Source organism: Vombatus ursinus, unplaced genomic scaffold (genome assembly GCF_900497805.2).
Source record: "Vombatus ursinus unplaced genomic scaffold, bare-nosed wombat genome assembly UNPS02014852.1, whole genome shotgun sequence".
NCBI lineage: Eukaryota > Metazoa > Chordata > Mammalia > Diprotodontia > Vombatidae > Vombatus > Vombatus ursinus.
Window position 1 is genome coordinate 6997491 of NW_020954630.1, and position 15801 is coordinate 7013291.

Consider the following 15801-nt stretch of genomic DNA (forward strand, 5'->3'; position numbering starts at 1 on the left):
GTGTGTGTGTGTGTGTGTGTGTGTGTGTGTGTGTGTGACAAGAGATGGGTTTATTGAAATAAATTATAAAATGTGTCAAACTTTATTTTAGGTCATTGCTTAAGGAAATATTAATCATGTGCATATTCATTGTATTAAAGTCTCACTAGCTATGGTTTAAATCTTTTAACAAATAATTGATAAGCTTTTTGTGTTAGTGTCTAATTGTATGGTTCATTTTGTTTGTCCACTCTAGTTCTCAGGGTGTCACAATTAGTCTTAACACTACATCCGGCATGGTTACATCGTTTGAACTCTCTGACAATGCTAATGATCAGTCTGTAGAACATGAATCGGAATATGAACAAGGAGAGGATGAAATGATTTATCACAAATCTGATGGATCTGAATTGTATCCTCAAGACTATGCTGAAGAAGAACAGTATGAAGGCCATGATGCTGAGTTGACAGAAGACCAAATAGAATATGTTGAAGAACAGGGGGAGGAAGAAATTGACAATGATGAAGTGCTAGACATTGAAATCAATGAACCTCTAGATGAATTTCCAGTGAGTCTTTTTCTTTTATACCTCCAAAGATAACATTTCTTTCTTTGCATAGGTTTTTAGACTGATTTGAAATCTATTTACTTCCCTTGGGAGAGAGGGAAATTAGACCTATTATCACTGTCTGCCAGTTTCTTTATCTAGGCTATGACAAAGTTTGTGTTGACAGCTTGTTTGGCGGTAGGTAATGCTTCTTTGTCATGCTGGAAAGCTGCTGAGAATCATGACCTTGAGGATTGTGTCCATAAGGAAGAAAACAGCTTTGTGTGGTGGAGATACACTGCCAATTGCTAGAAGTACTTAATGCAAAAGCTTTTATCCAGGCTTTAGACAAGATCTGATAAAGTCCTTCGAAGGTGAAAAGATTATTGACCTGCTAAAGACATCTTTAAGGTGCTAATATTCCAGAGTGATTGATGTCCTGCTCATTCATCTTTTTTGTAACTGAGAACTGTCTAAAACAGAATAAAGAGATTGGAGGTTAGTTTAGAAAATGTCACACACATAATTTGGTATCTGTAATCAAGGTGGCAGAGATTGTGCTGATTTTAATTTTAGGAAAAGAAATACTGTTGGTTTTTCCTGTTCGTATCAATAAAGTTAAGTTATTTTCACATGTCTTATTGAGGTTACAAAGGAGAAATGTCTAAATAAACAGTTATAAGAAGTTTAATGTGAAAAACAATGATCATATTTGTAATAGAATCTTACTTATTTCAGGTACTGCAGAAGTGGTCATTTAGTTCATTCCTGTGTCTTTCGATAGTATTTAGTTAGAATTGTTTAGGTGTAACCTGAGTTTTAAAAGAAATTATGGGTGATTTTATTGTGTCGAGTTGGTATAACCTATATATTTTGAATAATTGTTCAATTTTTCACTCTTAATGCAAACATCTGCATGTATTAAGGTTTACCTGTCTTTACACAATGGTTTTAATGATGAAACCCCAAAATATTAGCTGGGTGTGCATTGAGGAAGGGAAGGGATCCTGAGAAAGGGAAAAGATGATAGAGTAGTGATAGTGGGGATAGTGAAGTTGGTTATTTCAGGGAATGAGTAAGAGGTTGTTGTGGATGAATGAGGGATGATGGGTAGAGGGAGAGGAAGTAGGATTGCTATTCGGGGTGGAAGGAGTGGTGGGATCACTTGCAGTATCATTTTTCTGGGCATCTGGATCTCTTTTTGGTTTTGTGATGGTTGGTTCCTTTCCCTTCTCTCTGCTCCCCCCCCATCTCTGCTTCAAAACTCCTTCCGACTAGTCAGCTTTCCACATGGCTTACTCCTCTTCTCTTCTCATTTACCATCTAGCTCTACTGCTGTCATCAAGACACCTTATCCCTTCCCTGACTACCTAAAGGAAGCTAGTCTTGATTTTTTTTCCTGGACCTGTAGTCATAGCTCCTGGATTGGAGTTTAGAAACTGTGGTAGGAGTATACAAAGTACCTTGTGGAGTACATCCTTTTTAATTGTTTTCTTAAATGGAAGAAGGAAGAGAGCTATGATTTTAACTCTGAGATCTTTTTAATGTGCTAAATTACTTTTATTTAGTGACTATTTGACTCTGTTTTTTTGTCTGTAAAATGAGGGAGTTACACTAGACCAGTGATTTTTAACTACAACCTTTTTTTGGTCTGGGCAAGCCTGTGGATCCCTTCTGAGAATAGCATTTCTTGTCTACATTCAAAATTGAAGGAAATGCTAAATGTCAATTAGAGGTTAGTGAAAATAAAAATGAAGTTTTTTCCCAACGAAATTCACTCACTTTCTTCCCTCCCCCCCAAAAATCTTTCCACATACCCTAGGTTAAAAACCCCTGTATATAATCTCTACGGTCCATTTCCAGCTCTAAAATTCTATAATTCTCTTTAGGGAAAGACAGAATTCTCAAATGTAGTATAATTTTCTCACCTGTGTCCCAGGAGAGTTTGCTGTAAAAGGAATTCATATAAAGCAAATTCTTTTAGCATAAGGTCTGTAGTGTTGTCAATAAAATTGTCCTGAGATCCTGTGTAAAATAGTAAAATTTGGACCTTCAGGCAATTTAGCTGATTTAGCTTTTTCTTTCATTAGCCTCACAGTACCCTAACACTTTGATTTTAATTTTATGTGCATCGTAATTTTTTTTTTTTTAAATGGACTTTCCGACACTTGCCATAGTATATTAATTGGGTTTTTTTTTGTTTTTTTTTTGTTTTTTTGTTTTTGTTTTTGGTATGGAAGTTCATGACAGTATATCAGACTTAGGAGTGAAATATATGTAATGTTTGCTTAGCGATGGAAATAACCTGGTTGGGGAAGGGTGTGTGTGTCTGAAGTGCTGTCTTATAGTGATAAAGAAAATTAATAATAGTTTTTTTTCTATTAAGTGATGCCCTCATTGGGTATGGTTTGCATGACAGAAACAGTATTGGTTCTGCTACTGAAGTGTTGTTTATTTTAGACATTTGCCACGTTGCTGGTATTTGGCCATAAAATCAGGAGGAGAAGCTTGGCACCAAGCAGTTAGGACAAGATGGAGGCACAAGATCATCAAAATTTGCAAAAGTTTGGGTATACTATTAATCAGAGTCAATTTGTGACTTACCATTTAGGTTTTTGGTTTTTTGTGGGAAAAGTGTAGTAATTACATTTATTAGTAAATGGGCATGGTGGTTAGGTTTTCTGATCTTTTGCATATAAAGTTTATTACTGATATTGGCTTGATATTGCAGGGGAAAAAATGAACTGTATATGACATTTTAGATGTAGAGAGTATTGGATTTTTATTTTATTGTGTTATTTGTGGAGTACCTAGCTAATTGAACTATATTCCTTTATGTCTTTGGTTAAAAATTTAATTTTACATCGTTCGTAGTCTGGATTTAGTTGCAGTTCTGAGATAGCACTTGTCATGAATAACATCTAGTGGTATCCATTGTGATTAATTGGATGAGGTTAGTATTTTCTGGAAAGTGAAAAAAGGAAAGTGGAAAGCTGTGAAGCAGTCCTGGGAGATAGAAGGAAGAATTCTGTTAAGTTAAGTACATTTATTTTCAATGTTGACTAAACAGTACTGTGACCAGAATTAGATACAACTAATTCTCAGTTATTCAAGGACTGATTGCTTAGTTAATGTCTTGTTTAGGTTGCTTACTTTTCCTTTCCTGTTACCTACGTTTATGTCATTTTGCTGTTCATTGAAGAGTTGCTAGGGATACCAAAGAGATTCACCACCCCAGGGAATGTGAAAGGGCAGATAGAAAAGAGTACAAGTAAAACATGCTCATTTTGTTTGTATAATTATCAGTTCTGACAAAAAAAAAAAGGCGGGAATGTGAGTTGAAACTAATGGCTAAAATGGGCCTAAAGCCTTGCACACAGTAGGCTTTTAATGAATGCTTGTTGAACAGAATTGAATTTGTAGGCTTGGATTATATTTATACAGGCAATCGAAAGTTGACCTCTAGTCGTCTTAATGTTTTCTTCAATTCTCTCTGATAGCACGCAGATGCTTTTGTTTAATTAGAAAGAACTAACTCTTTCCCTTAGCATTGGACGTGGAAGAAAAAGCATCAGTTGTTAAACATGGTAGTCTGGATGTAAAAGCTATAATATTAATGCAAAAGTCAGTATTTAGGTAGCATGATATTCCTCTCATTTACTACATGTTTGGCATCTCATTTACACTGTTTGAACTTGGCTCTAGGTACATTATCCCCAGAAAAGTTTACTGGAATGACAGCATGATTCGTGATGATAACGTGTTTAAAAAAAAAAAAGATGCGTGAGAAAAACTTTTCTCTTTAATGGCTATTAGGATGAAGAATACATGCAGTCTTATGGTGGGCCGCAAGGAATGCAAGAGCAAGACTATGTGGCTGAAGATGAATTAGAGGAGATGGCTGATTCCCAAGCCGCTCCTGAATCTGAAGAGGTATTTTATTCATCTTTTAAGAAGGTCAAAGAGTTGCTCATTGTTCAGACTATAAGTAAAAACTTCTATTTAGGATTAGTAGAAAAAAAAATACAAATAACAGTTAAAAAAAAAAAAAGTCTTAGTTGTCTGTGGAGCCTTCCAGAAATAAATTCTGATGGCTGACATTTTGAAAACTGAAAGTTAAATTTTAGTGCCTGAGTATTTTACTCAACCTTTAAAAAACCTAAAATAACTTTAAAAACTTGCCATATAACATCAGTGCCTTCTTAAAGTATCATTTAATCTTTTATTGATTATTCAGGGTCGTTGTTCTGTTAATAGTGATCCTGTAGATTATAGATGGTGTGAAACATTGGCTAAATGGATACTAACCTCTTCAGCATCCCTGGAACATTTTTATTGGGAGAAGGAAAAAACCACAGAATTATCTTGTAGCCTCATATGATTATAGGGTCATAGATAACTTACCTATTATACCTAGTTTTCTAAGGCCATAAGTCTTTTTTGACCAGAACCATCCAAAAATATCTATTGATTGGATATTCAGCCTGTTCATTTATCACCAGGCCCTTTCTGTCTTTTCAGGTAGAGTCATTTATCCAAAGCCAGAGTCCTAGGTGATTTAATTCAGGCAGGTGCATTAAATGACATTGCTCCACAGTTTAGGTGACTCATTTTGCAAAGTATTTGGACAACTGTCTCCTTTTTAGCTCTGAGATTGTACACATAGGGGGTAGATGTGTGTCTCTTTCTTCCTCTCATTCTCCGCCAACCTGTGGTGAGTTGCCTCTTTGCATTTTGTAGTTTGAGAGAATTGTCTGGAGGCATTGAAGGGGTTGAGTGACTCACCATGACCATATAGGTAGTATGTCAGAGAGAGCACTTCAACCCAGGTTAACAATAGAGTCAGCCCTATCCATTATGCCATCATGCCTCTAGTGTACAATTTGCTTTTATTTAAATTGGATGCCTTTTGTTTTTTCCCACCACATTTCATTTTGCCATATTTACTTTACTTGATTAACCCAGTCATCCGAATTGAACCCCTTCTTTAACAAAGAAAAACAGATAAGGAAAACTAGAGAAGACAAGGAAGTTTATAGCCTATGCAACAGTCCTTACCCGTAGTTCCCCACCTTTGTATCAAAGAAGAGAAATGTGTTTCATCACCTGGAAAAAATGAATTGGCAACAAAAATTAAGGATTTGCTCTTTAGGGCTAAGCAGCCATTGCTAGTGCCATTGAAGGCGTAGTGTTTCTGTTCCCTACGTATGCTGAGAGAATGGGAATGAAACATCAGTGTGTTACAGCAAAGGCATGCCAGCCATTGGCTTCTGGTATCAGCAGTCTGAGTGGTGTTGTATTAGAGTTTATAATACAACAGGATGCTATAGCCTTTACGCATTGTATTCACAAGCAGCACACCATAGCTCGATGCTTTATTAGGATGCTCTGTGGTTTTGATAAACCTTTCAGTGAAAGGTAAAAGAATTTTAAGAAGATTATGATCAGCTTAAGAGAAAGAGAACATTTGTATTTGTACATGACTTAGAAAAGGACAAGCACAGAAAAATGTTGATGGATTACGATGTAATTTTTTTTCACCCTCTTCTGATTAGCAAATAATAAACATTTCTTTCCTCAGTAGAGAGGAGGTGGGGGACTGCCCCCAAGTAAAGTTGCATACATACCTTTACTTTAGTCTTTATCCCTTTAACAGACCTAGCTCAAATGCTTTCACTTTCTGGAAGCTTTCCCTCAATCCCTGACAACTTCCCATCCCTACCTACCAAGTTGTCTTAATTATCTTTCTTTTTTTTTGACTGCACCTAACAGTGTCCCCACCTCTGTCCTCAATGCTCTGCCTCCCTCAAGCACTTTTCCTCTGTTAGTTTGTGCTAACACACAATTGGGTAGGTGTTTGTGGATCACCCAGCTACACTACAAGTTCCATTACAATTTAACAACCATTAAGTGCCTACAGTGTGCAAGGCACTTTGCTAGATGATGCAGATACAAAGGAGCTTCTTTCTACTTTTCTATAGCTATCACTGACTCTTGGTACTTTACTGTAGTATTTAGAACAGTGCTTTGCATATAGTATTAATCTATTTTAAGTGAATTAATGAATGTTTACAATTATTCTAGGCACTTTTGGGAATAGAAAAGAAACATAAAATGCTTTTTATGGTTTTTCTGTTCTTATTGCTGGTCATAGTTTAGGGTGGTGGCTTACTTTTGGACTTTGACATTAGGCTGACCCTCATCTTTTAAGGAAACTTTGTATATGTTACTGGTAGTCTTAATGCTCTGCACTCACGTTTTTGGTGTCTACAGTTCTTTTGTCTATACCTGAACGTTTGTCATGTAACACTGATAATTCATCTTTTGTGTTCTACCTGAACTAGTGACCACAGTTTCTTTGAATAGTTTTAGTAGTCATTGATACTCTTCTTATTGCCCTTCTGAAGCATGGAATTTAACTTAGAATTTCAGACACTAGCAGTATAACTTGTTTGTATTAAAAATCAGTCAACAAGCCTTTATTGAGTGTCTACTATGTATGAGGGACAGGGAGAGACAGAAGAAGAGGGAGAGAGAGAGGTGTAGTAATTGACAGCTGGCCTCAAAGCCAGGAAATCCTGGATTCTAGACCAGCTTCTTACACATATTTCTTTTGACCCTGGACAAGTTACTTAACTTCTCAGGGCTTTAGACAATTCTGGAGATTGTAAAGTTCCAGAGGAGGTGCTTATTTGCATTGGTTGAGTGAGTTGCTTCACCTGGCAATTCCCTATACCAGTGAAATCACAGGTCCAGGCTATATTCCTATAGCTATATGTACAGAGATGGTAGAATTATAACCTTTAAACAGGACACTTTTTTTTTATACTACTATGTTTATTTTTAAAAAATTTCTTTAAAGAAACTTAAAAAAAGCTTGCAGATACACCCCTTAGGTAAAGTAGTGTAACTTATTGCTGGATGATACTTTTTTTCACAGCAATACTGTCTCTTTATACCTTTCATATGCCTTCTTTATTTTTTATCTCCTAATTTCTGTTCTGGAAGAAGTAAATGGTAAATTAAACTGCATTTTGCAGATTGGAAATTGAAATTGAATTGGATTGAAATTGGATTGGAAATTGAATTGAAATTGGAAATTGAAAAATACAATCTAAGTGTTTTGTTGGATTTGGGTGAGTTCTTTTTCCTTATAGACTTGGCTTTCGTGGTTAAAGCACCATTTCTCAACCTTTTTATGGTCATCACCTAAAAAACTTCAAATACCATATTTAGAACTTAATTTAAACAACTAAGTGATTTTTAAGATACCTTAGTTGTTGAACACCTTCTTCAGTGAGTTTTCCTAAAAATCGTGCAGTGAGCATTTATTAAGTTCCTGCTATGTGCTTGCCAGATACTTGGTTGGATTCTGGGGGTACAGCTGCAAAAGTGAAAGCGTTCCCATACTCCAAGGAGGTTATATTAAGTTAGAAATTTTGAAACTATATTCTGCTCTTAAAGCTTATTTTCCTTTTCAAAATGTAGCACCTATTCACCATGTCTTAATCTTCCCAGGACATCTCCTTTCCTAGTTGGAACCAAATTCTTCTTTGTCTTAGTGTAGGGCTTTTAATAAATTTTTATATGGCTTCATCTGAAGACCAGTTGAAATGTCTAAAAAGAATCATAGTTCGGCTACTGTCAGTCTAGGCATTAACGTTCACTCTTACTTTTCTTCATTTAGTGTTGGTGTGATTAAGGCTCAAAGAAGCCTGGTTCTTAAAAAAAAAAAAAGCTGGCGGCCTCTAACTCAGAGAGTCAGAGGAATCCTGGGCTAGTCCAGAATCTGTGACCTACTACCATGGAAACACATGTAAATGGGCTTCACATGCATTGGGACATATTACACCCATGGAAGGCCTCTGACACTGCAGCTCTGTCACACCTGTCTACTGGTGAGGTCATGACATTATGCTTCCTGTAGGGGGGTGTCTTGCCAGGTGTGTTGCATCACTTTGATCTCAAGTGGCCACCAATGGGTTATGCAGAATGCTGGGAATGGGCAATTAGCCAATGGCAGTATCGAGCGATGACTACTTTGACTAATGTTGTGGTGAATAGGAGATATCTTGAGGAGAATGGCAGCATCGAGGACAGGTTTATTAGTATAGGTTCAAACTCTTCATGTGCATAGACTGAGGAGAAGACTCGAGAGAAAGATGGTAATAATAATAATAATAATGATAGGATATATAGTACTTTAAGATTTGTAAAGCACTTTACAAATAATATCACATTTTATCCTCGGAGTAACCTTGGGAGATAGGTGCTATTATTACCTCCATTTTACAGATGAAGCAAACAGGTTAAGTGACTTGCCCAAGGTCACCTAGCTAGTAATTATCGAGGCCAGATTTGAACTCTGGTCTTCCTAACTCCAGACCAGACACTCCATCTGCTGCCACATAACTGGTACTTTAAGCACTTTAAGATTTGAAAAGTGCTTTACAATCTTATTTTATCCTCACAACAGCCTTGAGAGGTAGGGGCTGTCATTACTGAGGCAGCGCAGGTTAAGTGACTAGGCGATGGTCACTGCTGGTGTCTGAGGAAAGATTTGAAGTCAGGTTTTACTCATTGTAGCTCTGGCACTCTGTTCACTGCACTATGTGGGTACCTCCTTTGGCGAGAAGGAAGACTGCCTTTTCCACTTGGCCTATAAGGAAGGAAAAAAAGATGAATACGGATCTTGAGAAATAAGTAAAAGGATTGCTGTGCGTTGGTGCGAGCCTAGTTGAAATTAACAAAAATTTGTAGTTGAGAATCAAATCCAGGTTTTCTGATTTCACATTCACTGTTCTTTTCACAGCTACCTTACCTACTTGCTATTGTTTTAAATTAGCAGTTTGACCATAAGAATGTGAGCTTTTCAAAAGTTTTGATTGTTAAGATTAACTTCTTTGGATTGTGTACAGGTTCTTATTGCAGAGTTTTTTGGTTTGGTTTTTGATTGGGGAATGAGGGATTTCATTATTTCAGGGTAAGGGGGAAACTGATTCTTTGAGATGAATGAACAATGTATTTTCCTAAATGTATAAGTATTTGAAGTATTATGTGACTAAATTTGTACTATCTTTTATATTTATCTAGCTACAATAGATAGTGTTTGTAGATACTTTAGGTTATGTTTGGAAAGGTGACCTTACATACAGGAAAAAGCATGAGAGAGGAAAAAATACAATTTAAAAAGAATGGATTTCTGTTAGTGATATTTCTGAGCTATCCCTTTCATGCCTACATTTTATGAAAAATGAGTTTTTTCTAAGAGGAAGAATTTTAAATTGTCATTGAAATCATTTGGCAGTCTTTACATAAAAGACAGCAAAATGGTTTGATTAGTTTCTAAATGTTTTATGTCTTAAAATGAATATATACCTTATATTTGTAACTTCTTAACTAGTGAAACAAAATGATAGGTATGCTTATTCTTGTGAATATTTCAACCAGTGGTGAAAATTGCTTTGCCATATTGCAGTACTGAGATGCATTGTGTGGTGTTCATGCAGTAAAATTTATTGTGATGCAAAAGGGGATTTTAGATGTGTGTTTGTCATAAATGTTAATGTAATTGAACAAAGTACGTGAAAAGGGACTAAATTTAAGTGAATAAAATTTGAATAAGAAGAATTCATTTGAGAAATATTTCTGGGTAATTGGTAGAAGAAAATATGATTTTAATTTAATCTCAAACTTTAAATTGAATGTACTTTAAAATCTTTTATAATTTGGTAACTAATTGAATCTATATAATCAGAAGAACTCTGAAACCCAAATAATTTCAATTTTTGGGATTTGTCTTGGAAGAAAATTTTTATGGGAATAGTGATTCAAGAAACTGTTGTTATTTTAATTAAATTGTTTGCAGTCAGCAAAAATCTTCCTTCTCCCTTCCTCTTTATCCTTCCTCTCCCTGTATAACCCCACTATGAAAGAAAAAAAGATCTCATGGTGTGTGTGTGTGTGTGTGTGTGTGTGTGTGTGTGTGTGTGTGTGTATTAGGCATGCAACATAAATTCCCATTTTGGCCCTGTCCATTAAAAAAAATCTCAATTTGCAGTCTGAGTCCTTTATCTCTTTGTTAGGAGGTGGGTAAGGTATTTTATTGGGAGTCCTCTGTAATTGTGGTTGGCCATTACAGTGATTAGGATTCTTAAGTCTTAATAATAAATTGTATAAAGTGTTCTCCTGGTTTTGCTCACTTCACTCTGCATCTTCTCTAAAACCATCCCCTCCATAATTTCTTACCACAAAATAATATTCCATCGCATCTCCTATAATTCATTCAGCAATTCCTCAATTCCAGTTCTTTGCCATTACAAAAAGATCTGCTTTTTTTTCCCCCATATCCCTAGAGATTGTTTGCTTAGGGTTAATCTTTCCGTTAATCTGTCCTTGTGATTTCTCCCCCCTCCTTCTCCCCTTTCTTCCTTTTCCGTCCTGTTGTCTACCGACATCTATTTCTATACCCAATATCCTCTGTGTGTGTGTGTGTGTATTCTTCCCTCCTTTAATCATTTCAGATGAGAGAAAAGGTTAAGTGTCAGCTGTTACTACCACCTTTCCTCCTGGTTTATGTAGACAGTGCTTGCCCACCTCAGTTATAAGATAATTTTCTCCATCCTTTCTCTCTCTTGCTCCATACAAATCTATTCCTCTTACCCTCTGTTTAAGATCATCAAGGTGAAAGAAGTACTCCTAGGTCCTGTCTAATTAGACTCCTTTTCAGACCCTGGAGGCTGCTTGTCACCCTTGAACACTACCTCTAGCTAGGTATGGGTCCCCTCCTCAGTCTGCCCTGAATCTTTGACGCAAATCCTGTGCCATAGAGTATAACTTACTTCATGAGAAAACCTAACTGTGAAAACAAACTCATTTTCTAGGGATTTGGCTTCTGTTAATGAACCTTCCTGAACTTAGCTAGTCTGGCCTTTTCATGACAAAATACAGTATAAAATGCATATTATATAGTTGATTTGAGAATAGTTTGAATTGGAAGCCGTGATCATTAAGAGACAGCGTGGGGGGCAGCTCGGTGACATAGTGGATAGAGCACCAGCCCTGAAGTCAGGAGGACCTGAGTTCAAATGCGGCCTCAGATCAGACACTTGACACTTAACTAGCTGTGTGACCCTGGGCAAGTCACTTAACCCCAGTTGCCTAAAACAAAAAAAACAAAAAAAAAAAGGGACAACAATCAATCCAAATTATACATTCATTTCAGTAAGTCTTTATTAAGCATCTACTATGTCCTAGGCAGTGGAGATACAAAGATAAAAACAAAAACCTCTTGAGATATTCTTGCTAACAAGTTGGAGAGTTATGGATAATAAATGTAGAAATCATCTAATTTAGTTCCTTCCTTTAACTGAAGTCCTGAAAGGTTAAGTGACTTGTCCACAGTCATACCAATAATATGTAGTAAAGTAAGGTCCTCTTGAGTTCAAATTCAGTGAGCTCTTTCCAATATACCAGAAGTGGATTTAAGTACAATTAGTGGATTTGGAACTGTGTGGGTGATGAGGCCCAGGGAATGGTGATTAATGAATTCTTTTGTAGCATATCGCCCTAGTAATCTTTCCACAACCATGTCCTGTTTATTCTCTTTATTGATGATTTGCTGTTTTTATCTCTGCAGCATCTTTTGCATCTGTCCCCTTCTTTTCATTTACATATCTTCTGCTTTCCTTTAATGTGAATTCTTATCACCTATTAGCTGGACTGTTGCAGTACCCTTCTCATTGTTTTCCCTGCCTCAGGTTCCTCCCTACTCTAGTCTGTTCTCTAATCCAACCTTACTCACAGTTGCCACTCTGCCTGTGCTATCTCTGCTTGATAAAACTGAGTGACTCTCAGTCCCTAAACTGCGCTCTCTTTTGAAGCCCTTCACAACCTGTCAGTCCCCTTACTACCTTTCGAGCCTTATTCTACTTAATGGACTTTATGGTCTAAGCATACTGGCTTCTTTGATTCCTTGTATATCACATTAACATCTCTAGGCCTTTGCACTGGCTGGGCCTACTTCCTGGCATGTTCTCCCTTCTCCCTGCTCCCTCTTAGAATTCTTTTGAGATTTAGCTTAAGCATTGCTTTCCACCAGAGGCCTTTCCTAATATCCTACCCCACTAAATTAGCTTGTATCTATTTTTGCATGTGCCTATGTATACTTGTTTGTATACTCATTCCTAGTACAGAGCCTGGCATAGAGTAGTTAGCATTGAGTCAGGAAGACCTCTGTTCAGATCTCACCTGACAATGTGGCCTTGGGCAAGTCACTTAATTTGTCTGAAGCTCAGTTTTCTTATCTGTAAAATGGGGATAATAATACTTAAAATTCCTACCTCACATGGTTGTTGGTGAGGCTCAAACAAGGTTTTGTTGTTGTTCAGTCATTTCAGTTGTGTCTGACTCTTTGTGATCCTATTTGGGGTTTTCTTGGCAAAGATACCAGAGTAGTTTTCCATTTCCTTCTCCAGCTCTTTTTACAGATGAGGAAACTGAGGCAAACAGGGTTAAGTGACTTTCCCAGAGTCACACAGCTAGTCAGTATCTGAGGCAGGATTTGAACTCAACTCTTCCTGATTCTAGACTCAGTGCTCTAGCCACTAGAGTGTACCCTTTGTATTCTGGCCAAGCTTACTTCCATGCTCTTCCTCACACAATATTCCATTTCCTGTGTCTATTCTTTTGTAGTTTTCATCCCTACCTAGACCATGTTCCTTCCTCACTTTAGTCTTTTAGATGCACTGGCATCCTTTAAGACTCAACTCAAAGATCTCCTTCTCCGTGAGACCTTTTCTGACTTACTTTCCCTTCACCAGCTGCTAGTTCTTCCCCCCAATTATCTTTTGTTTTCTACATGTTTTGTATATGCTTACATGTGTATAGTGTATACTCAAATGGAATAGTTACTTGGGGGCCATTTCTTTCTTTGAGTCCCCAGCATCTAGCACAGTGTCTAGCACAGCAGCCATTTAATAAGTGTTTCTTGATTGACTGACTGCCAAGCCCATAGGATCAGAGAACTACAGCTGGAAGGCACCTGGAAAACCCTACAATCCAACCTCCTCATTTTATAGACAAGGAACTTGAGAAACACAGAAATTAAATGTCTTGCCCAAGGTCACATAGGTAGTAAGCATGAGAGGTAATATTTGAACCCACATCCATGTCTAAAGCCTCTGCAGCTTGGCAGAACCCCTCTGGACTTGAATTTCACTGGCATAGCTTTTAACACCCTTGGTGCAGTTACATGCTTACTTTGGTGTTGCATCATTGTTGGATTTGTGCATGCACATGCACATACATGAAATCTTAACCTAGTAGTTTGTAGGACCCTGAGAATCAGAGAAGATAGAGATAGGGTGGTGATAGAGGTCATGGAATTTTAAGATGAACACTTAACACGGAAATTATGGGAATGCCGTTATTCAGGGGAGGGATACAGGTTAACAGTATGTCACAGTTACAGCATTAAAAATAATTGTTGGGATTAAATTTTGTTCTCAATGTTCCTCAAACTGGGGTTTAGGACTTTGGCAGGGATGACATAAGACAATTCCAGGAGCATATTTTGGATTCTGGAATCTACTTTTCAGAGAACAATACAACAGTCTTTTGCGAAGTGTAGCTAGGTATAACTCTTACGTTAACAGGAAATTGGTAACAAGTATATTATTTGATGACTCTGTTTCTCTCAAAAAGCTCACTTTTAAAGTTTTAAAGACTGCTTTCCTATACTATATTCCATGTTTAATATGTGGTGCTAAAAATGGGGCATTTTCCAGCTTGCACCCTTCATAAATAAACATGGATTTTTATTACCTTTTGAGAACCATAAAATCTGTAATGTGAAGTGGTATTAATTCTTTGCATTTTTTGTAAATGTTCTATTTGTAATGTAGGGAGCTATTGAAACTCTGGAACTCCAAAAGGAAATTAAAGAGGAATCTGACGAAGAGGAGGAAGATGATGAGGAATCTGGACGACAGCGTTTCAAAACTGAACGGAAAGAAGGAACAGTCATTAGGCTCTCAGATGTACCTAGAGAGAGAAGAAACATTCCAGAAACTTTGGGTAACATTTATTGCCTACCTTCCTTCCAAGATTGTTGTGAGGTGTAAATGAGTTAACGGATGTCAAGTGCTCTATAAGTGCAGGTTTTGCTAGCTTGCAAAAGACCTTCTAGCAATGTCATGTAACGTTTGCAGTTTTTTTCTTTTGCTAAACAAATTATATTTAGTAAACAATTTTCAATGAAAATTATTTGCATGTAAACATAATTTACATGCATTGGAACATTTTAAAAAATGAATAGCACTTACTTTGCACATCCCTTTGCTTTAGTATCTGGACATAGTTCAGAAAACATTTTAAAGTGAAATTAACATTTCAGTTGAAGTTACAAATGCAATTTCCATCCTGTCACATTTTGGTGACCTTTGTGACAGCTTGTCTCAATTGGAGGAAAGCATTCTTACTTGCTGATTAAAGATGTCGTTTGAAACCATTTTATTACTAGCGATAGTGAAATTAATCTTGACACTTAGAGCTACTAGAAAAATAATTGCTGATTCACTGCATAAACTGTGTATATGAAGCAGTTCTGTAGTTAAGATTTTAATAAAATTCTATGCTGTTTAAAAATAGATGAAATATTCTTAAGAATAGTGTCTAAATATATTTTCTGCAGTTTGAGTAATGAGGATCCACAAAAACACTTTTAAGGAAATTCTGCTCCCCTCCCCCCCCCCCCAGTGTCTTGACAGTTTTTTCTTGTAGTTGCATCGTTTTTTTGTTTGTACAAAAGTTTCCTTTAATTTTTTGTAATTCAAATGTACAACTTTTTTTTGTGATTGCTTATATGCATGTTTGATTATGAATTTTCCCTCTGATCTTGGCTCTGAAAGGTACCTCTTTTTGTTCTTTCAATTTTTTTTCTTCAAAATAAGGGTAACTTTTAAATTTTGGTCACTTAAGTGCTTTGTGCTTATTGTGGCATATGGTGTTAGATGCTTTCTACACCTTACTACTTGCCTAGCAGTTATTGTGAAAAGGGGAATTGGAATTCTTCCCGCAGAAGTTTGTTGTCTTAGCTTTTTAGACACTGGACTTTCTGGATTTGATTATGCTGTGTCTTTCCCTTGTCTCTTTTTCTGTTTTTTTTCNTGGAATTCTTCCCGCAGAAGTTTGTTGTCTTAGCTTTTTAGACACTGGACTTTCTGGATTTTGATTATGCTGTGTCTTTCCCTTGTCTCTTTTTCTGTTTTTTTTT

The 15801-nt window shown here is 36.6% G+C and overlaps 1 protein-coding gene across 9 annotated transcripts in view; it reads left to right on the forward strand.

Annotated features, from left to right (window-relative positions):
* Positions 1-15801, forward strand: part of RBM33 (RNA binding motif protein 33) — a 182096-nt gene that overhangs the window by 39368 nt on the left and 126927 nt on the right. For 7 of the 9 annotated variants that reach the window (XM_027841120.1, XM_027841116.1, XM_027841117.1 and 4 more), the window contains exons 5-7: positions 236-548; positions 4344-4460; positions 14432-14603. In XM_027841120.1, the coding sequence (XP_027696921.1) occupies positions 236-548; positions 4344-4460; positions 14432-14603 (602 nt within the window). The remainder of the gene's footprint in view (positions 1-235; positions 549-4343; positions 4461-14431; positions 14604-15801) is intronic. The other 2 variants (XM_027841122.1, XM_027841124.1) reach the window with 1 other exon arrangement.